We start from the raw sequence: 25,182 nt of genomic DNA on the forward strand, positions 1-25,182 counted from the left end.
AAATTGCTCAAGAACAAAAACCCTAGGTGATTTAATTTCAAGGCCAAGGCTCAAGATTTCCTATTGTTCTTCAAGAATTTAGCAACCAAAGTATGTCAAGTGTTCATCCAAGGGTTTCCTTCCACCCTTGGAGTTCAAGAACCCCTTTTTAACTACAAGTTTATGAGTTTAATGAAGTTCATGGTTGAATTTGAATGTGTTCATGATTACCATGTTAATGGGGTTTCTAGTTCATGATTTACTACAAGATTTATATGGAATTGATTGATATGAGTGCATTATCATGCGAAACCATGTTGAAACCCTTAAAGTTGTAAATGTGGAATTGAACTATGATGTGTACATGTTGTTTTAGTGTCATGTGCATAGATTATTTCGTTTAAGTGTTTGATGAATCGTTCATGAGAATTAAATAATGAAATTATCATGTTAACATGTATTTAAGTTCTTGTCATGTAAGTGTTTGATAGAATGTCCCTATGAATGAATAATGATCAAGTAGTTATTTATCATGTTTCAAGATTGTGCCATGTCGTACAATTTATGCTATCGAGTCCTGGGGTATTCAATACCCGATAATTTAGTTGTTTACCTAGAGCCATGGTCAGTCACAAGATAGTATTAGTCATGTCATGGTCGGTAGAATTCAGTCAGTTAATAGAATTAAGTAGCATTTCGTCAGTCCATGGAACCCAATGAACTCAGTTCAGTTCCGTTATACGGTATGATCAGAAATAGTTCAGTCTAGCCTAGAATAGTTTAGAATCCATTCCAGTGTCTATTCAGTTGGGAGTAGGATTCATCACCGAGTGAACCCACGGATAAGGACTCACCTGCCAGTAGAGGGTGTGATCCATAGAAGCAGTCCTTATGTTCCAGAACTACATAGCCAGCATAGTTTGTCACATCAACCTTCCAGTTGAGGTTTGATGAGGTGATCTACCTGCCAGTTGAGGGTACCACCATTCTCGTTCAGAGCACTTGCCAGATGAGGGTAACTCAGCTTGTCTTTACCCGTGTCATGGTACTGACACCCTTCCAACTGAGGTTATAGGTTGGACCCCAATCAGTTCAGAGATGGGCATGTCAGTTAGATCATTATCTCCCACATTCTTAGTTTCAGCTCCAATCTCAGTATAGAACTCAGTTCAGTTTTACAGAAAATCAGGACTATCAGAAACAGTCACTCAGCTCAGAACGGAACTCAGTATAGCTCCACAGTATTAAGACTGTCAAATACAACCACTCAGCTATCAGTAATTTAGTATCAATAGGCTCAGCTATCAGTTAATCAGTATTTGAATTTGGTAATCTAGTGTTATCACGATCTCAGTTACAATTTACATATTCACGCATGTACTCTCATTCAGTTATATTCATGTCATTTAGTTAGTATTCTTTATACATATGAACCCATGCATTTTAACCTACCTCACTCTGCATATCAGTACATTCAAAGTACTGATGCATATCTTTCTTTTGTGCTATGATGTTTTATATCATAGGTTCAGACACGTGGGCTCCCAATCATACTTAGCAGTTCAGATATTTAGCTGACAGAGTTAGTGGTGATTCCTCTTAGTTTGAGGACATGATGATTATTTCATTAGTTTATCTTATTTTAGTAGTTTGGAGTTAGTTGAAGACTTGTCCCATCAACTCTATATTTCAGATATACAGGCTTTCTAGACTAGAGTATTTTTCAGACAGATGTTTCAGTTTTGGTATTGTTATACCATATTCGGTTTTATTACAATATTGAACCTTATGGCATATTTTCCACCTAATTTCCATATATTTGCAGTATTACTATTCAGTTATTACAGTAGGTACCAGTCATAGGTTAGCTTGTGGTCCTTCAAGATTATGAGCACCGTGTAGCGTCTGGGGTACAGACTCAGGGAATTACACTGACTAAGATGTATCGTGATTTGCACAACTTTACTAGTGGAGTGGTATGAAGAAGGATGTAGCTGATTTTTTAGCTCGTTGCTTATGTTATCAGCGGGTGAAGGCCGAGCATAAAAAATCAGGTTGTTTGCTTCAGAGATTACCCATTCCTAAGTGGCAATAGGAGTAGATCACTATAGGCTTCATGACTGGATTGCCTTGTACTTCTCATAGTTCTAATAGTATTTGGGTAATTATGAATTGATTGACAAATCAACCCTATTTAGATTTTCCTTAGTGCTGAAAGGTTGGCCCGTATTTATGTTTGTGAGATAGTTTGCCTTTATAGGGTACCCGTGTTAGTGTTCACTTCTAGCTTCTGGTAGACTATTTAGGAGGATTTGGGTACTCGAATTGATTTTAACACAACTTTCCCTCCCTAAACTAATGGCTAGTCGGAGTGGACTATTCAGGTTTCGAAGATATGCTCCGTGCATGTGTTATGGATTTTGGGTGTCAATGGAAGCAATAATTAGCCTCAGCTGAGTTTGCTTATATTAATAGCTACTATTCAAGTATCGAGATGGCCCCTTTATAGAAATTTTGTGGTAGGGGTTGTCGATCTCCTATTGGTTGAAGAGGTTAGACCTCGTGGTACTGACTTGCTTCACAAATCTTTGAATAGAGTTCGGGTGATTCAGGATGTAGAAACTTTAGCAGATGAAGACTTGGAAACAAGGCTAAACATTATGTTATTTGTTCTTACATATACACGTTTTTCACGACCTAATTTATATATGAGAGAGCTATTGCTCTTCGACTATACTACTTAGGACTCCTATTTCTATTGTACAAGTTTTTATGTGGACATCTACTTATACGACTCGTACTCCTTATGGAACTCACTTTTATTCCCCTTCAAAATGGATGTTGGTAGAGAGAATACTCCAAGTTTGCTACGTAGAAATTAAAACTGCTGCTTTGATAAGGCCTTCGTGAAAATGTCAGCCACTTGGGTTGTAGATGGAACATATTTAGTGATCATTGCACCAGCTGCAATATTTTCTCATACAAAATGATAGTCTAGTTCAACATGTTTTATGTGAGCATGGAGAAAAGGATTACCGGTGAGGTGTAAAACACTGATATTGTCTGAATAGGGGATGAGAGAATATTCATGTGATATGCCTAGGTGTCTTAAAAATGAAGGATCTATGTAGTTTTTGCTGCTAGAGAATCAAGGGCATGATACTCAGTGATGTTGGGTGTATTTATGCATTCTAGCATTGCTATTCTAGTCTTTTTAGCCTTGTTTTGAGGATAATTCAAGTGCTTATTGTGTTTATAATGATATAAATGTGTATCTAGGTGTCCATGTGTGTGTCTACAATATTTAATGGTGTTTCCAAGAAATTTTTGATTCAAATTGATCATTTAGAATTCAATCGAGAAAACTAGTGTGACTAGCTTGAGCTAGGTGTTTGTCTAGTCTAACGTGTTGGGTTCTAATGTGTTTAATGAGTTTCTAAGATTGTTATTGTGTATTTATATGTGAAAAAACTTGGCTATAATTTTCAAGGGTTAATTAGATCAAGATAAGAGTCAAAATAATAAACTTAAGATCAATGTGAATTAGCCTATACATAGCTCGTGTTTCTAGTTCACCGTTTTGAATATTGTGTTGTTTTGAGTTCTAAATTGTTGTGTTTTATGATATAGGATGATTGGTGAATGGATTATTATGATATTTGAAGGATATAAAATATTTGAATCAAGTGGAAATAACTCAAAAAGGCTTGTAATGGATCAATAAAAGCACAATACACAACTCGGACTCAATTTGGACACCTGAAATGTCCAGGCCGAGTGAGGGCGCATGGAATGGATTATTGGCACGTCCATGTAACGCCCCAGAAAATGGGTCCCGAAGCGTCACACGGTGCTTGAGGCTATGAGTAGCCCCAAGTTAACCCTTTGAGCCATTTTCATTCAGTTCAACACAAATCAACAGGGTTTCCATAAATAACCCTCAAATATCAACAGAGTAATCATCATCCAAGAATAAAAGAATTTCAGAAAGATAACAAAATACGACTTATTAGTTAACTCCCAACATCTATACTAGTCTGACAAGCCACTAAGAAAATCAATAAAACCAGCGAGCCATTGAGACATGCCCCAACTGACTCATACTCAGTTATCAAATGTAAATAATTCCGTGAAACCAACATCAGACATCACGTCCTCGGAACATGAGGACTCACCACAACAGAGGACGTAGAACAGCGTGCCTGAAAAAACACTGTCAAACCTGGAACTGAGCACCTAAACCTATATTTCGAGAAAATACAGCCCACATCCAAAGATGTAGGTTAGTACCATGGGAAGGAACCGAGTATATGGGGGTGTATGCAGTTGTATAAACATCATCATCATAAATATTTATAAGAAATATGCAGGATGTATGAAAGACTCGCATAGCCCAAAGAAAATCATCATAATCATGAGAGGATGAAATAAGTACAATAACACATGTGAGTCATCATATAATTTGTCAATCACTTTCAGTTCATCAAGAATATCAATTCTCATAATGTAAATATCATTTAAATCTTTCGAAAGAATAACTTTCACAATTCCACTTTCAAATCACTCCACTATTCACCATAGATACAAGGAAACACACACACACTGGGAGATCCTATAAACAACATAAACCATGTGAGCTACATTGAGTCCAACTTACAACCCATATTGGGGAGAGCCGTCCTATCCTTTCCATCGGAGTAGGACTATCAATATCAAATCCACACAAACTAGTTATCACTATATAAATCAGCCTCAGGCTCACTCCTTCGGGGGCACGTAGTTCTAGGAAAGTAAGGTCGCTTTATACCTCCCACTCGGTGCTAAATATTTCTCCCGGACTTAGCTCAGATCATTTCAAAGACAATCCACAACAAAATAATTTCAGTAATATATAAATATACATCGGGAGCCATCATGCTTCTCATCTATCAAAATCAACCACGTTGTAGATTTCTTTCACATTCGAGTTCAAAACAACTCCATTAAGACCAAAAGGTCAAATCATTCAAAATATCTCAAATATTCATCATCAACGTGCTTATAACACACACTTTCTCAAAAACACACAATTTCCAATGGGGATTCACGACCCAAATATCAAAATCATGATAAATATCGTTCAAGATTCATCCTTTATATCTCCACACATGTAAATTCATCTTTCAAAATCATAAACATCAAGATTTCATGATAATCATCATAAGATAAGATATGCGTTCATGCTTCAAATTCATAAAAATCAAATAAAAATCATGCCTTTGTAAAGAAAATTACTTTTGGGCACAAGAATGAAAGAAAGTTCTTGTTGAAAAACTCCACATACCTTGAATGATGAACTTTAGATCGATACTCATTTTGAGATGTTAATCGTACCTTTGAATGATGGTTCTTGGAGTTATTGAACTAGGAACTTGGAATCTTGAATAAATTTGCAGAATTAATCGTGAACTTTGGAGGTTCTTGAAGTTGGATATAGGAGCTTAGGGTTTTTTTTAGGGAATTTGATGAAATATAACATATAATGCTTCTAATAGGCTTTAATATAGGGTTTGGATGGATTTTGGGTGAGGGGGAATGACCAAAACGCTCCTAAAATCAAATAATTCTCGAATCTGTCCTTTGGTGGACTGTTTTGATAGTCTGAAGTAGATCAACCATAACGTTTTACTTCGATATCCAAATTGGATGAAACTAATTTCATTAGAAAGAGGACTTTCATATATTTCCATTGATATATAGTATCTCACTCATATCATTGTGTACGAGGAGTTATGATTATTTAAAGTTGACCCAAAAATTTACTTTTGATAGGCTGAAGTAGATCGACCATAAATTTTTGCTCTGATAGAAAAATTGGATGAAACCAATTTCATTAGAAAGAGGACTCGCAGAGCTTTCCGTTGATATATAGTAGATCACCCAGATCATTATGTACAAGCAGTTATGATCATTTAAAGTTGTAGCAAAAATACTCCAGGCCTCAGTACTTTTTCCTGCACGTTTTACTGTTCACTACTATTCACGGTTCGATCGGAATGTTCATAACTCGTCGCTCGGGTGTCCGTTTTGGATGATCCACATATCGTTGGAAAGATTATTCGATACTTTACGCAAAGGTGGGTCATAATCTAAGACATTACACACGAAAAATTTATAATTCATTCTAGAGGATAGAACCCAACACGTTTACGCAAAAAATTTCAACAAAAATTTCCCGGGGTATTACATCATCCCCCCCTTGGAAACATTCATCCTCGAATGACACTAGACATTCCAAGATTAGATAGGGAATAGATCATACAGCTGAAAGCATTCGTTAGACTCATCACTACATCGTTTCTCACTCCGAATGCAACATAGAATGCATAAATTCAAGAAATTGCAGTTGAACACATAATAAATGATAGCTGAACTGCTGCAACTTTTATCAAAAGTGCATGATTTAGGAAAGAACGGTACCTTCAGCTTGATCGTAGTTCGCGGAAAATAGGTGAGGGTACTTTGATCGCATATCCGCCTCAGCTTCCCAAGTTGCACCCTCAACAGATTGGTTTCGCCACAACACTTTGACCAAGGGAACTTCTTTGTTCCTTAGTCTTCGGACACTGAAATCAAGAATCTCAGCAGGAATCTCATCAAAAGAAAGATTTTCTTAAATGTCAGCACTCACAGAGGAATCCACTACCACAGCATCACTAATATGCTTTCTAAGCATGGAGACATGGAATATTGGATGAACAGAGGACAGCTCGGAAGGCAACTCAACCTCATAAGCTACCTTACCAACACGGCTAAGAATTTTGTAAGGACCAACATAATGGGGACTAAGCTTACCTTTCTTTCCGAATCTCTTCACTCCCCTCATGGGTGAAATTTTAGATACACTAGGTCACCAACTTCAAACTCAAGGTCTCTCCTTCTAACATCCGCATATGACTTTTGATGACTCTGTGCAGTTTTCAACCTTTCCCTAATCAACTTAAATTTTCCATAGCCTCAAATACCGAATCAGGATCACTCACAGCCGCTTCACCCACCTCAAACCAACCTATGGGTAATCTACACTTCCTGCCATATAAGGCTTCAAACGTAGCCATGCCAATACTAGAGTGGAAACTGTTATTGTAAGCAAACTCTATCAACGGTAAGTGATCATCCCAACTTCCTTTAAAGTCAAGTGCACAAGCTCTCAACATATCCTCTAAGGTCTGGATGGTCCGCTCAGCCTGACCATCGGTCTGCGGATGAAAAGCAGAACTCAAAAGCACTTGGGTACCAAGACCCTTCTGAAAAGCTTTCCAAAATTACGAAGTGAACTGAGTACCCCTATCCGAAATGATAGACAAGGGAACTCCATGCAGTCTGACTAGCTCTCGGATATACAATCTAGCGTACTCCTCAGCAATATATGAAGTATGAACAGGCAAGAAATGAGCAGACTTAGTCAACCTATCAACCACAACCCAAATGGAATCATGATGGCATCGAAAAGGAGGTAAACCAATCACGAAGTCCATATTTATCTCTTCCCACTTCCAGGTGGGAATACTAAACTCTTGCATCATACCACCAGGTCTTTGGTGTTCAACCTTAACCTGTTGGCATGTTGCACACTTAGCTACAAACGTTGCTATATCTTTCTTCATGCCACTTCACCAATAGATTTCCCGAAAGTCTCGGTACATCTTGGTGGCACCAGGATGAATAGAATATCGCACCCTGTGTGCTTCATCCATAATCCTCTATCTCAGATCATCAACATTCGGGACACAATCTACCCTGCAATCTCAACACACCATCTCCCTCTTGGGATAAAACCTCTACCTTTTGGTCCTTGACTGACTCCTTCAATCTAACCAAACTAGCATCTAAGTATAGCTTTTCCTTCACTTCCGAAACCAAGGAGGATTCGGAACTACTCTAAACCCCTATACTACCTTCAGCAGAGTCAAACAACCTAACCCCCAATCTAGCCAAACGATGTACATCATGAGCTAACTCTTTCTTACCTTCTACCACATGAGAAACACTACCCATGGACACTCTACTTAGGGCATCCACCAAAACATTGGCCTTGCCCGGATGGTCCAGCACACTCATATCATAGTCCTTTAACAATTCTAACCATCGTCTCTGCCTAAGATTCAATTCTCTCTGGGTAAACACATACTGTAGACTCTTATGATCAGTGAAAACATCAACATGGACACATACAAATAATGTCTCCAGATTTACAAAGCAAACACAACAGTAGCCAACTCAAGGTCATGGGTGGGGTAATTTTTCTCATGGGGTTTCAACTGTCTAAAAGCATAAGCTATCACCTTACCCTTCTGCATTAATACGCAACCCAACCTAAATCTCGAAGCATCACAATACACCATAAAACCATCAACACCATTAGGCAAAGTCAAAATAGGGGTTGATGTGAGTCAAGTCTTCAACTCCTGAAAACTCTTCTTACAAGATTCGGATCACAAGAACTTCACTTTCTTTTGGGTCAACCAAGTCATAGAAGATGCTATAGAGGAGAAACCCTCAACAAAACGGAGGTAATAGCCAGCTAAACCCAAGAAACTTTGGATATCAGTCGGAGAAATAGGTCTAGGACAATTTTTAACAGCTTCGGTCTTTTGGGGATCAACTTTAATACCCTCGAAAGAAATGATATGACCCAGAAAAGCAACTGACCTAAGCCAAAACACACACTTACTGAACTTGGCAAACAACTTGTGATCTCTAAGGGTTTGCAAGACAGTTCAGAGATGATCAGAATGTTCATCCTCACTATGGGAGTACACCAGTATATCATCGATGAACACTATGACAAACATATCCAGATATGGTCTGAACACTCGATTCATGAGGTCCATGAAAGCTGCTGAGGCATTAGTTAACCCGAAAGACATAACAAGAAACTCAAAATGGCCATAACGAGTTTGGAAAATGATTTTTGGGATGTCACACTCCCTAACTTTAAGTTGATGATAGCCGGAACGAAGGTTTATCTTTGAGAAATAACTTGCACCTTGCAATTGGTCAAACAAATCATCTATTCTCGGAAGGGGTACTTATTTTTTACGGTGACTTTATTTAGTTGGCAGTAATCAATGCACATACGCAAAGAGCCATCTTTCTTTCTCACAAACAACACAGAAGCACCCCAAGGAGAAACACTGGGCCTTATGACACCCTTATCTAGTAGATCTTTGAGTTGCTCTTTCAACTCCTTAAGTACTGCAGGGGCCATACGGTAAGGAGGAATAAAAATAGGCTGAGTATCGAAAAGAAGATCAATCCCAAACTCTATCTCTCTATCAAGAGGTATCCCTGGGAGATCATCCAGAATGACATTAGAAAACTCATTGACGACGTTAACAGACTGGAGAGTTGGAGTCTCAGACTCAGTGTCTTTGACTCTAACCAAATGGTAAATGCACCCTTTAGAAATAAGTTTTCTAGCTTTGAGGTAAGAGATAAAATAACTCTTGGGTGACACAGAATTCCCAGACCACTCAAACACGGATGCACCCAAAAATTGAAACTTGAACACTCAGGTCCGACAATCAATAGAGGCATAAGAAGAATACAGCCAGTCCATACCCAGAATCATATCAAAATCTACCATGTCTAACTCAATCAGATCAGCCAATAAGACTCTATGAAGAACGGTAACAGGATACTTTTTATACACTTTCTGGGCAATAATTGAATCACCCACTGGGGTAGAAACTAGGATAGGATTAGGAATAATCTTAGGACTCATTTAAAAATTCACAACAATCAAAAGTGTAACATATGAGAAACTGGATCCAGGATCCAACAAAGCATACACATCAAACTGAAATATACGAAGCATACCAGTAACAACATCGGGAGAGTCCTCCTGTTCCTGGCGGGACGGTAAAGCATAGAATCTATTCTGGTGCTGTCCGCCAGCATTGCTAGAAGAGGCGCCCTGAGTTGGGGCTGGGCGAGTCGCTGGAAATAGAGCACTAACAGTCTGAGTCTGGGTCTGAGGGCGATAGTCACGACACCTTTGTCTATCCTATGGACAATCTCTAACTTTGTGACCCATGTCATCACATCGAAAACAACCCCTCTTCTTACCCCAACACTCACCCAAATGAGCCCTACCACACTTAGGACACAGGGGACGATTTGGCTTACTGCCAGCACTATATTGGGACCTGGATGCATATGACCTGCTACCTTGCTCCTGCCTACCTCTAGGCATGGGAGCACTAGTAGATGACGGTGCTGGCATAGATGAACGATCCTGATACTAAGGGCGACTCCCTCCCTGCGATCTAGTCTGACCCTGTCCGTGCTGCTCGAACCTAGCTCTCTTATTCCCTCTCATTCTATCTCTCTCCTTAATCTTGTCTGCCTCAATCTGTTGGGCATGAGTCATCAGCCTAGAAAGATTCATCTCACTATTCAGCATAGCAGACCTACACTCCTTAACCATATAACTAGATACTCCAGTCACAAACTTACTCATACTAGCCCGATTATCAGCCACTAAGTCAGGAGCATACTTGGCCAACTGATTGAACTTTAGACAGTACTCCCTAACAGTCATAGATCCCTGTCGCAGGTTCATAAACTCTTCCACCTTCGCCTCCCTTATCTCCAAAGGGAAAAACTTATCCAGGAATGCATCCTAGAACTCTTGCAAAGTCGTAGGGACAACTCCCTCACCTCTACCTTTTCTCCAAGAAATAACCCAGTCATAAGCAAGGTCTTTCAACCTATACGCAGCCAAATCCATACTATGTTCCTTAGATACATGCATCACTTGAGTAATTTTCCGCTCCTCCTTTAAAAACAACCGTGGATCCTTATCAGACTTGGACCTATAGAATTCCAGCGGATTCATCCGTATGAAGTCATAGATCCTGGCAATAGCTGAGTCACCTCCCTACTGCTGTGGAGCCGGGGCCAGGTTGTCCTGAACATTTACAGTAACAGCTTAGGCCAATGCCTGAAAGGCTACCTGAAATTCAGCATGAGACACGTTTTCATTCAATGGGTCAGCGGGTTGAGGTTGCTGACCATCATTATTTCTTCTCGCTCAATGTGGAGGCATATTTCTGAAAGAGGAGAGCACGAATCAATAGCAGAGAGAGACACATTAAGTACGATAGACTTCTGAAAAAAAGAATCAAACTTTTTCCTAAAACATCTTGTAGCCTCTTGCTCATAGATGTGGCGTGCTACACACCAATGATCAAGACTCCACTTAACGCGGCTTGTCAGACTCCCTAGGACACCTTAAAACCTTAGGCTTTGATACCAAGTTTGTAACGCCCCAGAAAATGGGTCCCAGAGCGTCACACGGTGCTTGAGGCTACGAGTAACCCCAAGCTAGCCCTTTGAGCTATTTTTATTTAGTTCAACACAAATCAATGGGGTTTCCATAAATAACCCTCAAATATCAACAGAGTAATCATCATCCAAGAATAAAAGAATTTTAGAAAGATAATAAAATAAGACTTATTAGTCAACTCCCAACATCTATACTAGTCTAACAAACCTCTAAGAAAATCAATAAAACCAGCGAGCTATTGAGATATGCCCCAACTGACTCATACTCAGTTACCAAATGTAAATAATTTCGTGAAACCAACATCAGACATCACGTCCTCAGACCATAGGACTCACCACAACAGAGAATGTAGAACAGCGTGCCCAAAGAATCACTGTCGAACTAGGAATTGAGCACCTGAACCTACATTCTGAGAAAATGCAGCCCACATCCAAAGATGTGAGTCAGTACCATGGGAAGGAACTGAGTATATGGGGGTGTATGTAGTTGTATAAACATCATCATCATAAATATTTATAAGAAATATGCAGGATGTATGAAAGACTCACATAGCCCGAAGAAAATCATCATAATCATGAGAGGATGAAATAAGTACAATAACACATGTGAGTCATCATATAATTTGTCAATCACTTTCAGTTCATCAAGAATATTAATTCTCATAATGTAAATATCATTTAAATCTTTCGAAAGAATAACTTTCACAATTTCACTTTTAAATCACTTCACTATTCACCATAGACACAAGGAAACACACACACACTGGGAGATCCTATAAACGACATAAACCATGCGAGCTACATGGAGTCCAACGTACAACCCACATTGGGGAGAGCCGTCCTATCCTTGCCATTGGAATAGGACTGTCGATATCAAATCCACACAAACTAGTGATCAGTATATAAATTAGCCTCAGGCTCACTCCTATGGGGGCACGTAGTTCTAGGGAAGTAAGGTCGCTTTATACCTCCCACTCAGTGCTAAAGATTTCTCCCGGACTTAGCTCAGATCATTTCAAAGACAATCCACAATAAAATAATTTCAGTAATATATAAATATACATCGGGAGCCATCATGCTTTCCATCTATCAAAATCAACCACGTTGTGGATTTCTTTCACACTTGAGTTCAAAACAACTCCATTAAGACCAAAAGGTTAAATCATTCAAAATATCTCAAATATTCAACATCAACGTGCTTATAACACACACTTTCTCAAAAAAAACACAATTTTCAATGGGGATTCACGACCCAAATATCAAAATCATGATAAATATCTTTTAAGATTCATGCTTTATATCTCCACACATGTAAATTCATCTTTCAAAATCATAAACATTAAGATTTCATAATAATCATCATAAGATATGGGTTCATGCTTCAAATTCGTAAAAATCAAATAAAAATCATGCTTTTGTAAAGAAAATTACTTTTGAGCACAAGAATGAAAGAGAGTTCTTGTTGAAAGACCCCATATACCTTGAATGATGAACTTTAGATCAATACTCATTTTTGAGATGTTAATCGTACCTTTGAATGATGGTTCTTGGAGTTCTTGAACTAGGAACTTGGAATCTTGAATAAATTTACAGAATTAATGGTGAACTTTGGAGGTTCTTGAAGTTGGATATAGGAGCTTAGGGTTTTCTTATTGAGGGAATTTGATGAAATATAACATATAATGCTTCAATAGGCTTTAATATAGGGTTTGGACGGATTTTGGGTGAGGGGCAGTGACCAAAATGCCCCTAAAAATTAAATAATTCTCGAATCTGTTCTTTGGTGGACTGTTTTGATAGTTTGAAGTAGATCAACCATAACGTTTTACTCCAATATCTAAATTAGATGAAAGCAATTTCATTAGAAAGAGGACTCTCATATGTTTCCGTTGATATATAGTATCTCACCCAAATCATTGTGTACAAGTAGTTATGATCATTTAAAGTTGACCCAAAAATTCGCTTTTGATAGGCTGAAGTAGATAGACCATAACTTTTTTCTCCAATAAACGAATTGGATGAAACCAATTTCATTGGAAAGAGGACTCGCAGAGCTTTCCTTTGATATACAGTAGATCACCCAAATCATTATGTACAAGTATTTATGATTATTTAAAGTTGGAGAAAAAATACGTCAGGTCTCAGTACTTTTTCCTGCACGTTTTACTGTTCACTACTATTCACAGTTCGATCGGAATGCTCATAACTCGTCGCTCGGGTGTCTGTTTTGGATGATACATATATCGTTGGAAATATTATTCGATACTCTATGAAATGGTGGGTCATAATCTAAGACATTCCACATGAAAAATTTATAATTCATTCTAGAAAATAAAACCCAACACGTTTACTCACAAAATTTCAACAAGAAATTTCCTGGGGTATTACCATGCATCACACAAAAATATTCATAATGACTTTGGCTGACTGAGATTAAAACTACCCATCCTAACCCTCTTTTTTCCTCTCTCTCTCCTTAATCTTCTGCTCCTCTATCTGTTGAGCATGGACCATCAACCTAGACAAGTCCATCTAACTAATCAGCATTGAGGTCCTACACTTCTTGACCACACGATCAGATACACCAGAGATAAACTTACTCATCTTGAACCTGTTATCAACTACCACATGAGGAGCATATCTAGCTAACTGAGTAAACTTAAGAGAATACTCCCTCACACTTATGCTGCCTTACCTCAAATTAATAAAATCCAGTACCTTGACTTTCCTCAACTCCAATGGAAAGAATCGAAAACTTTCCTATTCTATAGGCCCTGCATTAACACCTGTATCAACTTTCCACTGCTCAAACCAAGTATGGGCTACATCCTGCAACTGATATGCATCCAACTCGGCACTCTGACTAGACGTCACCCCCATAGCATCTATTACCTTTTGAACCATATCGAAGAATTCCTGTGGATCCTCTTCAGACTTAGACCTCGTGAAAGGAGGAGGATTCATCCGGGTGAAGTCTCAAATTCTAGTTGCAGCAATATTGGCCACTAGGTTGGCTGGAACAGCAAATGGTAGTTTATTTTATGCTGCTACAGAGTTTTCTAGAGTAGTGAATGCAGCCCTAAATTCTGCGTGAGAGACATGCTCGTCCAGAGGATCTACCTGGACAGGTTGATGGGCTGGCTGAGTTCATGTTCTTCTTCTGTTCTTCTTAGAAGGAATGTTCTGTAAATGGAAGGAGGAAATGAATTAGGCTGAGAGTTTAACTTGATCTCATGCTCAATTGCACGACATGAATACTGAAAAAAGGGAAAATTTTCTTAAACGCCTTGTATCCTCTCATCCATAAGTGTGGCATGCTACACACCCATCCATAAGACTCTACTCGATGCAATTTTTAGACTTCCCAGGACACTTTAAAACCTTAGGCTCTGATACCAAGTTTGTAACAACCCAGGCCTACCCCCTAGTCATCACACGGTGCTTATAGTTTTGAGGGACCACAAGCTAACCCATGAGCTGGTACCAGCTGGGAGCACTGAATAATAACATCATAAATGCAGAAAAATACTGACATTGCCATAAGGTTTTAATAACTAAATTCAATACTGAAATATAAATCTAGAAAGGAAACAACTGTCTGAATCTGGGAAAAATACTGACAAACTGAATAACTAACTGACTGTAGTGTCTGAAAGCCAACTGTAAGGCTGAATGACTGTGAATTGATGGGACAGGCCCCCAACTAACTCTACTAACTACTGAAATAAAGACATAAAGTAAAATAATCTATCCTCGGATGATGAGGACTCACCACTGCTATCATACTTTTTGATAATCTGAGAGTCTAAATGCGATCCAGGAACTAAGCGTCAGCACCTATGATATGATACATTATAGCACAAAATAAAAGGTATGCGATCAGTACTTTGAATGTACTGGTATGCTAAATGAGATAGGCTGACATGCAAGGTTGCATGAATAGGAGTAATAAATTATCTGAATATACATGTAAAGCATAGAGTACTGAGTATAGTACATGAAATCCATAGGTACTGAAAATATGTGAAGCATATAAATATTGTGTATGCATGCAAATCTATAAATACTAAAGATACGTGAAAATCTATAGACACTAAGGATGCATGACCAAGCATATAATAAGAACTGAGTAAAGTCTGTAAATTGAGATACTAAAATGACTGACATATGTATGCTTTGGCCAAACAACACTAAGACTGAATAACTGAACGGGGACTATGACTGAGACTGTATTTGAGACAGTAAGAGGTATTATCTAACTGACATGCCCCAATCTGAGATAATCGGGGTCCAACCTGTAACCCTAGTTGGATGGGTGTTAATACCATGCCACGGGTACTAACATTGGCTGTATGGATCCACTAAACTGATATAATATCCAAAGGAATAAGGGTGTCAAGCCTGAACTGACGGGTGACTCCTGCGAGATAGTCAAGCCTAATCTAGCAGGCGACTACTCATATCCTATGCTGGCTACGTAGTTCTGGAGTATAGGGACTGCTACTAATATTTTTGTAGCTACTTGTAATAGCCCAAACTTTTAATGAGGGGTAAATGGGTGATTTAGCCTATATCATTAGTTTTAATTAATAGAATTAAAATGAGTAATCTAGAAGTCAAAACCCATTCCCTTACTTTGTCTTTCACAACTTAATAACTGAAGGAGTAAAATATATAGGGTTTTATTTTTTGTCTGTCCCATTATTTTTAGAGAGAGCAAACAGAAGACACGTTAAAGAGAAAAAAAACAACAAAAGTTTGGGGAGTGCAGACAACTTTAGAAGGGAGAAAAACAAGTTTCATAAAGAGCGGGTATGAAATTCTCCCTTGATTCCTTGGCACGAAGATAGTTTATGCATCTTGTTATGTTTTGGAAAAGAAAAAGATTCAATGAATACTAGTAGGATCCTATTTCTAACTGTATGTTAGTGTGGAAAAAAAATGATTAGAGTAATGATTACTAATCAATGGTAAAAGCATGTCATGATTACACCATGATTGGTGAATGATTACTTAGCAATCTTAGAACATTGATAAGGGTTCAAGCCATTATTTTTATTCGTTAAAGTTAATGTTGGAATAGTGTTTCTATGGGATTTTGGGTTTTTCTATTGTTTTGTTTGTATGGGGTGCTACTACGAAATATGATTATTATTATATTGAGCGAAACTTTCACCAATTAAGTTTGAAAAGTGAGATTAAGTTTTTCTCTTTAAATTTAGGGTTTAATATGTGAGATAGTAAGGTTTAGTTCTGAGATTAAAAGTTAGGGATATTGAGACTTGACCGGATTTGCTAAATTAATATTATTTCATTGATATTTTGCTATAAATTGAGGCTATTGGAGGTTGTTTGGTTGGTGTTCTATGCGTTGCAAGGTTGAAAAATTTGTCATTAGCAAGGTAAGTAACACTTTAAGCTTTGGGTGCTTGCTTTTCAAATTTATTTTTAAAATATATTTTTATCTGTCCGGTCCATGTGTTGGGACGAGTATGTGCTTGGCAGAATCGACGGTCTTAAAGACCAGCCACATATATTGTATGTTTAAGAATACTAATTCTCCCTGTATAAATTATTTTGTGATGTGATATGATTGTGTACTGTGAGATTGGGACATCATGTATGCTTCTTAATTCCTTTGGGGCATTGTGTATGCTTTCCTTGAGCATTGTGTATGCTTGTTGGATTAATTTGGGACATTGTGTATGTTTTCCTTGAGCATTGCGTATGCTTGTAGATTTGATGTGGGACATTGTGTATGCTCCCTTGAGTATTGTGTATACTCATGATATATTTGGCGCATTGTGTATGTTGCTCAAAACTCTTAGTGTTGGCTAATTACTTTAATTACAAATTATGATAAGTACTCTGTATGAATTGTATTGAGGTATATGGTTCTTAATGAACGATTGTTGGGCATCGTTGGTCACCCTGTGTGCAATAACTTTATGTTCTTGGTGTTGTTGTATTTTCTAATACTTGTCCCAGGAGTACTTAAAGTAGCGAACCGATGATCTTACTGGGTTATATTTTATATATAGTTCACTCCTTACTTACATGTCTGTAGGTTCTACAGCGCAAACTGGAACTAGTGGGTGACGGTTTCTTCGTAAGGATTCTATTATCAAGGTGAGCCTTTGCATTGTTCGTGGAGGCTTTCATTTCAGTTGTGACTATCTAGTTTATGTTTCTTTTCATTGGGTTTGCCTGCCCGAAGATTGAACTCATGTAACTCTATTTTACATGCTCCATCATCCATGTCTTAGTGTGGAATTTGGGATAAAAATTTAGTTCTCGAGTGATTGTTCAATTTATAGCTTAATTATGAATTTTTGTTGAATGATATTTTGTTATTTATTGATGCATTGAAGTTTCACATCTTATCGTGGTTCTTATTAACTGATAAAGTTTCAGAAAGATTGGTTCTCCCAACATGAGGTGTTGGCGGGTGCCGTCATGTCTATAGATTATTTTGGGATGTGACAAAGTTGGTATCAAAGCCTAGGATGTAGTTCTCGGGTCATGGAGCAGTGTTTAGTAGATTCTTGTTCATGGATATGTAGGCACGCATACTTATGAACTTGAGGCTACAGAACATCTAGGAAATTTTCCCTTTTTCGTTCATTATTCGTGCCTTGAGTTGAATTTGGTCTAACCTTTAAATATTGTTCACGGATAGTTAAGAGACATGGTTCTTTCTCTGCTAGTCGATTTAACACACCTACTGGACGTGGTTCTACCTGTAGTGGTGGTCAAGTTGGGTCTCATTCGACTAGGCCTCGGACTAGGACGCAGACCGGTCCTCAGCTTGGAGTTGGGAATGGGGGTTAGCCCCGAGATGTTGCTTTTGAGCAAATTCAGGATAAGGTTGATCGGGATGTTCCAACTGCAGTTCCAGCTGTTGTGCCTACTGTTGCATTTCCTGTAGACATTACAGTAAGAATGTTGAATATACTTGAGGCATTGGTGCCTAATCAAGGTCGAGATCCAGCTCCTCAAGCAACTTTACAAATCAGGCACAAGTTCAGTGAAATGTTGTGACTTCTCAGGCACCTCAACCAGTTGATCTTTCGGTTGCAGCTGTGGGGCAACCCAAGGATCTTAAGAATTTCATGGATACTAAGCCGCCGGAGTTTGATGCTACACCATCTTATATTGAGCCTCAAAAGTTTATCGATTGATGTGAGAAGATACTGACTACCTTGGGATTAAAGGAGACTCGTGGTGTAGAATTTACCACTTTTCTGTTCTCAGGGTTTTCTGAGGCATGGTGGACTTCCGTCTTAAGGGGAAAACAAGTAGGGCTACCACCGATCACTTGGTCAAAATTTCCAACCATGTTTATGGACAGATTTATTCCATTGAGCAAACAAGATGACATGAGGCTCCAGTTTAATGAGCTACGCCAGGGATCTATGACAGTTATTGAGTATGAAGCTAAGTTCACTGAGTTTTCCAGGTATGTTCCATCTTTGCTTACAAATCAGAGGAAGAAACTAAGACGATTTGTGGATAAACTTGAGGCTTGTTATCGTGGTTCAGTGATACGAGATGTGGTAATGGATCCTATGCTGAGGTGGTTGACACTGCTATCCGTTCTGAGTCCTATTATGAGATGGAAAGGATTAATTGAGAAAATAAAAAGACACGTGATTCAGGTGTGTTTAGAGGTGCTCAATCTGGGGGTAATGGTAGTTTTTATTATGGGCATTCCAGGCCCATGCAGTCAGATTCTATGGAATAGTCTTTGAGGAACAGTTATTCAGCTACACAGGGTGAACAACAGATGTAGAGGAAGGGTAACAGTTCTTATCAATCAAGTCAACATCCATGGTGTTCCAATTGTGGTAGAAATCACAGTGGTCATTGTTACGCAAAAAATAAGGCTTGTTATACTTGTGGTAAGCAGGGATATGTTGCTAAGTTTTGTCCTAAGAGAGATTTTGGGTCTAGTCAAGCTACTACTCAGGTGCAAAGGAATGTTGCAGAAGCACAAGCTCAAGCTCAACAGGCTAGAGCTGTTCCACAGGGTGCTTATGGACAAAATCGATAGGGTGCGCAGGTTGCTCAAGCAGGGGGTGGCCCACCAAGATTCTTCGCTATGGCTAGACAAGATAATGAGGCACCTGATGCGGTAGTCACAGGTATTACATTGTTAGTTCTCTTGAGGGATATTCTTTTATTGATTTTTGTTCTACGTATTTGTTTGCATCTTCATATATTATTTTTTCTTAGAAAGAAGAGTTGAGACTCTTATTGTTCTATATATGGCTATAACCCAAGTGGGGGACACTTTATTAGTGGATAGAGTTCATGGATATTATGTGATATGTGTCTAGCGAAGGAACACCATAATTGATCTACTTTTGTTGCCTATGTTTGCCTTTGATGTAATTATGTGTATGGACTGGTTGACATCATGTTATACTTTAATTGATTGTCATTCTAAGCTTATACATTTCTATTTTCCTGAAAGACTACCTTTAAGGTGGAAGCGTATGACCCATGTGACTCAAGAAAAAATAATATTTTATGAAAGGCACGTTGAATAATTAATCATGGGTGTTTGGATTTTACTGCTACTGCTCATGATGCACGAGCTAAAAGTATTACTATTGACAGTGTTCTTATTATTCGAAAATTTGTTGGTACGTTTTATGATTGTTTGCCCGAGCTAGCTGAGTTATTCATAGATTATCTTATTTTTCACTTGTATGTGCGAGTTAGATTTCCTCACTTATTTGACGTTTCTTATATGATTGTTACGTTCGAGGACAGACGTTATTTTAAGTGAGGGAGAATGTAACAGCCCAAACTTTTAATGAGGGGTAAATGGGTGATTTAGCCTATATCATTAGTATTAGTTAATAGAATTAAAATGAGCAATCCAAAAGGCAAAATCCATTCCCTTACATTTCTTTTCACAACTTAATAACTGAAGGAGTAGAATATATAGGGTTTTATTTTTGGTCCCATTATTTTTAGAGAGAGCAAGCAGAAGACACGTTAAAGAGAAAAAAAAACAAAAGTTTGGGGAGTGCAGACAACTTTAGAAGGGAGCAAAACAAGTTTTCATAAGGAGTGGGTATGAAATTCTCCCTTGATTCTTTGGCACGAAGATAGTTTATGCATCTTGTTATGTTTTGGAAAAGAAAAAGATTCAATGAATACTAGTAGGATCCTAGTAAACTCCAAGTTTACCATGACATGTACTTTTTTCTTTAGTAAAGTTCAGATTTACTATTACATAAATAAATTTCTGATTTACTACTTTAGAAGTAGATTTCAAAATAACTTTTCTCAGTTATTCTTCCTCATTCGAAGGTGAGTTGTGATACCATCACAATCAAGTGCACGTTTGCATTAATAAGGTTCTCATTCCCCAGGAATGGAATATCATTATGCCTTAAGCCTATCAAATTATGATAGCTTATAACCTCTTTCATGATATTGCTACTTCAAGAGCAAATCGAGGCATAAATATGATAGAGAGAATTTCTCTATATTGCTACCACATTCACTTCAAGAATGGAGCAAATTGTCATCTTTCAGACTTATCATATATTGCTACCACATTCACTTCTAGAAATGGAGCATATTCAATGGACAAGTTTCATGACTTTTCATCAAAAACACATTATTTTGCCTTAGCCATCATAATATCATCAATATAGTGCATTGAGATTCGAACTCAACGTCTTATCCATATAAAGGCGTCTTAGGCATAAATCAATGGGAGTTGAACCCAACATAATATCATCCTTTTTTATAATATTGTTCTTGAGGAATAAATTTAAAACATAAATGATTCCAAACCAATTATTTTTCCTCAAATACAACAATAATTATATTAGTAGTAGCAAAAGAAAAATAACATAAAAAATTACTAACCTTGAAATCCTTCATATTTATAATCTCACCTTATTTGGTAGAGTCTCGTGCTGATAACGTGTTATGAAACAATAAAGAATAAAGAAGAAGAGTAGAGAGAATAGAAAGAGTGATTCTTATTTCTTCTCTTGGGGGATGAAAGATCATAAAATTGAGAATACAATGAACAAAACTCCTCTATTTAAAGGAGAAATTTACTCCTAATCTGAGTAAAAGACAGATGCTTCAAATCCTAATAGATATCAAAATAGATCTTGATAAATGTTGATAGACATTCACTATAATGTAAATACATTTATTGTTAGCATGATGTAAATATTGTATATTAATGTAATCATATATTGTTGTATATTGGTGTAATTACATAGATTTGATTTAGTAGTTAAAGAGAATAATAGTGACTTTAGTAAGAGCAGATTTGGTGGGATAGAATAGCGAATTTAGAAGGACAGAAAAGCTGATATTTAGGGATAGAAAGACGGATCTTTACGGATGTAATCATTAAATGTTTTCTATTTAATGACAAGACTCTCAATATTGAGAGGCATTCAGCAGAAAATTGACATGGTATCAAAGCCAGGTCCATTCTCGTTTTGGGCTCCCGGTCCACGCGCCACTGCCAGTTAGGCCTAGGCGTGAGGGGGGTGTTAGAGTGGGTAAAAGTCCCATTGGGGAATGGACTAGTGGTTTGCTTATATGGACTTGGATAATTCTCACCTCTTGAGCTAGCTTTTGAGGTTGAGTTAGGCCCAAAGTCCATTCTTGACATCGTATCAGGAGTTTCAGTTTCAGTTATTTGTCACTAGAAAAGAACTATGGGGCCATATAGATGCAGCCAATCCTGCTCCTACTGATCCTACAAAGTTAGGTGAATGAAAGATTAAAGATGCTAGGGTGATGACATGGCTTTTAGGGTCAATTGACCCTCTTATTGTTCTTAATCTCAGGCCTTACAAGACAGCTAAAACCATGTGGGATTATTTACAAAGGGTTTACAAACAAGATAATAGTGCCCGACGTTTTCACTTAGAGTATGAAATTGCTAATTGCTCTCAAGAAGATCTTTCTATTCAGGATTATTTTTCTGGATTTCAGAACTTATGGGCTGAATTTACAGATATTGTTTATGCCAAAATATCGACCGAATCTCTCTCTGTAGTTCAACAAGTTCATGAGCAAAGCAAGCGAGATCAATTTTTTATGAAGTTACGCTGTGAGTTTGAGACTGTTTGCTCCCACTTGATGAATCGTGACCCATCTCCCTCCTTGGATGTTTGTTTAAGGTAATTACTTTGGGAAGAGCAGTGTTTTATCACACAAAATTCTTTCAAGAGAGATGATATTGTTGTTGCATTTGTTGCCCAAGGTAAAGGAAAGGGTAGGGATATGACTAGAACTTAATGCTACAGTTGCAAGGGATATGGTCATATTGCTAGCAATTGTGGCAGGAAGTTTTGTAATTATTGCAAACAACAAGGACACATTATCATAGAGTGTCTCACACGCCCTCAAAACCGTAAGGTTAATGGTTTTCAAGCTGGGACAAACGGTTTCACTACTGAGAACTCATCTTCGGGACAAGTTCTTACTCCTGAAATGGTAAGACAAATGATCATGTCAACCTTTTCAGCTTTAGGGCTACAAAGTAATGATCTTGCATCTAATTTTTGGCTTGTTGATTCTGGAGCTTCCAATCATATGACCAACTCATCTAGTATGCTAAAAAATATTTGTAAGTATCATGGTCCATCACAAATTCAAGTTGTCAATGGTAGTAATTTACCCATTACCAAGGTTGGGGATATTACTAAAACTTTCAACAATATTTTTGTGTCACCAAAGCTCTCCACTAGTTTTATTTCAGTTGGACAATTGGTAGATAACAATTGTGATGTAAATTTTTCTCGTAATGGTTGTCTTGTGCAGGATTAGGTGTCGGGAACGATAATTGCGAAGGGGCCTAAAGTTGGACGACTATTTCCTATACACTTTTCCATTCCTTGTGTTCTATCATTTGCTTGTACTTCTACACCTAGTAAGACTGAGGTATGGCATAAGCACTTAGGACATCAAAATTCTATTGTGCTATCTCATTTATCAAATTCGGGTTTATTGGGGAACAAAAATCAATTTTCCATTGCTTCCTTTGATTGTTCCACTTGTAAATTAGGCAAGAGTAAAATTCTTCCTTTTCCTAATTTTGGTAGTCGTGCTACAAAATGTTTTGATGTTATTCATAGCGATGTTTGGGGTATTTCACCAATTTTTTCTCATACTGATTTCAAGTACTTTGTGACATTTATAGATGATTATAGTCGATTTACGTGGGCATATTTTCTTCGTTCCAAATCTGAAGTATTTTCCATATTCAAGACATTTTTGGCCTATATTGAAACTCAATTTTCTACTTGCATCAAATTATTGAGATCTAATTCTAGTGGAGAATATATGTCTTATGAGTTCAAAATTTTTTTACTTGAAAAAGAAATTGTCTCACAACACTCTTGTTCATATACACCACAACAAAATAGGGTTGCTGAACGTAAAAATCATCATCTTTTAGATGTCACTCGTACTTTATTGATTGAGTCCTCTATTCCATCTAAGTATTGGGTGAAAGTTTTGTCTACTGCTATTTACTCAATTAATAGACTACCATCTAAAGTTTTAAATCTTGAATCTCCATATTTTCGTCTTTATCACAAAATTCAAGCTATGATAATTTTCATACATTTGGTTGTATTTGTTTTGTGCATCTTCCTCCTTCTTAGCGTAATAAACTTTCCGCTTAGTCTACTAAATATGTTTTTATAGGTTATAGTACTTCACACAAAGGTTTTATCTATTATGATCCATGTTCTAATAAATTTCATGTTTCTAGAAATGTTGTTTTCTTTGAGAATTAGTATTTTTTTTCTACTCATGTTGAGTCATCTCCTGCTTCTCTTCTTCTTCCTACTTTTGAGGATTTGTCATCTTCTTCTAAGAGGTTCAAACATGAATTTGTGTAAAAACGTCGGCGGCCAACTTTACCCCCTTCTGATATTGATTCGCCACTTGAAATTGCTACACAACTAGAATCTGAGAATTCTTCAAGGTCTGCTCCTCTTGAGTCCACTCGGCGATCTACGAGAGTATCTCGTCCTCCTAATTGGTATGGCTTTTCATGTACTTTATCTACTATTTCTGTTCCAACTTGTTACAAGCTTCCAAGCATGAATGTTGGCAGAAGGCAATGGAGGAAGAACTTTTGGCTTTTAAAGAAAATGACATATGGGATATTGTTTCATGTCCTTCAAATGTCCATCCAATTAGATGTAAATGGGTTTATTCAATTAAACTTCATTCTGATGGAACTCTTGATCGGTACAAAGCTTGGTTGGTTGTTCTTGGTAACAAGCAAGAGTATGGTGTGAACTATGAAAAGACTTTTGCACCGGTAGCAAAAATGAAGACGGTGCAAACTATTATTGTCATTGCTGCTTCATAAAACTGGACGCTTCATCAAATGGATGTCAAGAATGCTTTTCTTCATGGTGATCTCAAAGAGGATATTTATATGAAACCTCCACCAGGTTTGTTTTCATTACCTACATCAGATGTATGCAAGTTGAAGCGGTCTCTGTATGGATTAAAACAAGCTCCCAGAGCTTGGTTTGACAAATTTCGGTCTACTTTGCTACAATTCTCTTTTGAGCAGAGCAACTATGACTCATCTTTGTTTCTTCGGAAAACATCCATAGGTCGTGCTATTCTTTTGGTATATGTCGATGACATTATTATTACAGGAACTGATTATTCACTAATCACTAACCTGCAATAGCAACTTAAGGATTCTTTTCATATGAAAGATCTTGGTACTCTTACATATTTCTTGGGTTTGAAAGTTCATCATGATTCATCCGGTGTGTTTCTAAATCAACATAAATATACCCAAGATTTGATTTCATTGGCAGGTCTTAAGGATTCCTCCTCTGTGGA

General features: G+C 37.6%; 1 protein-coding gene across 1 annotated transcript; it reads left to right on the forward strand.

The window, feature by feature from the left end:
• The first annotated feature begins 19,411 nt into the window (after positions 1-19,411).
• LOC124896665 lies at positions 19,412-24,691 on the forward strand. Its single transcript, XM_047408322.1, has 4 exons — positions 19,412-19,464; positions 22,149-22,484; positions 22,650-22,800; positions 24,431-24,691. The coding sequence occupies exons 1-4, from the start codon at positions 19,412-19,414 to the stop codon at positions 24,689-24,691; spliced, it is 801 nt and encodes a 266-aa protein (XP_047264278.1).
• The last annotated feature ends 491 nt before the right edge of the window (positions 24,692-25,182 follow it).

Source organism: Capsicum annuum, chromosome 3 (assembly GCF_002878395.1).
Source record: "Capsicum annuum cultivar UCD-10X-F1 chromosome 3, UCD10Xv1.1, whole genome shotgun sequence".
Taxonomy (NCBI): Eukaryota; Viridiplantae; Streptophyta; class Magnoliopsida; order Solanales; family Solanaceae; genus Capsicum; species Capsicum annuum.

Bases quoted from the DNA above. Each gene is read 5' to 3' on its own strand.
- LOC124896665 (XM_047408322.1), top strand. From the start codon at position 19,412: ATGGCTAGACAAGATAATGAGGCACCTGATGCGGTAGTCACAGGTATT. The intron at 22,485-22,649 runs GTAATTACTTTG...CAATTGTGGCAG, and splicing joins TCCTTGGATGTTTGTTTAAG to GAAGTTTTGTAATTATTGCA. The intron at 22,801-24,430 runs GTAAGACAAATG...GAATGTTGGCAG, and splicing joins AAGTTCTTACTCCTGAAATG to AAGGCAATGGAGGAAGAACT.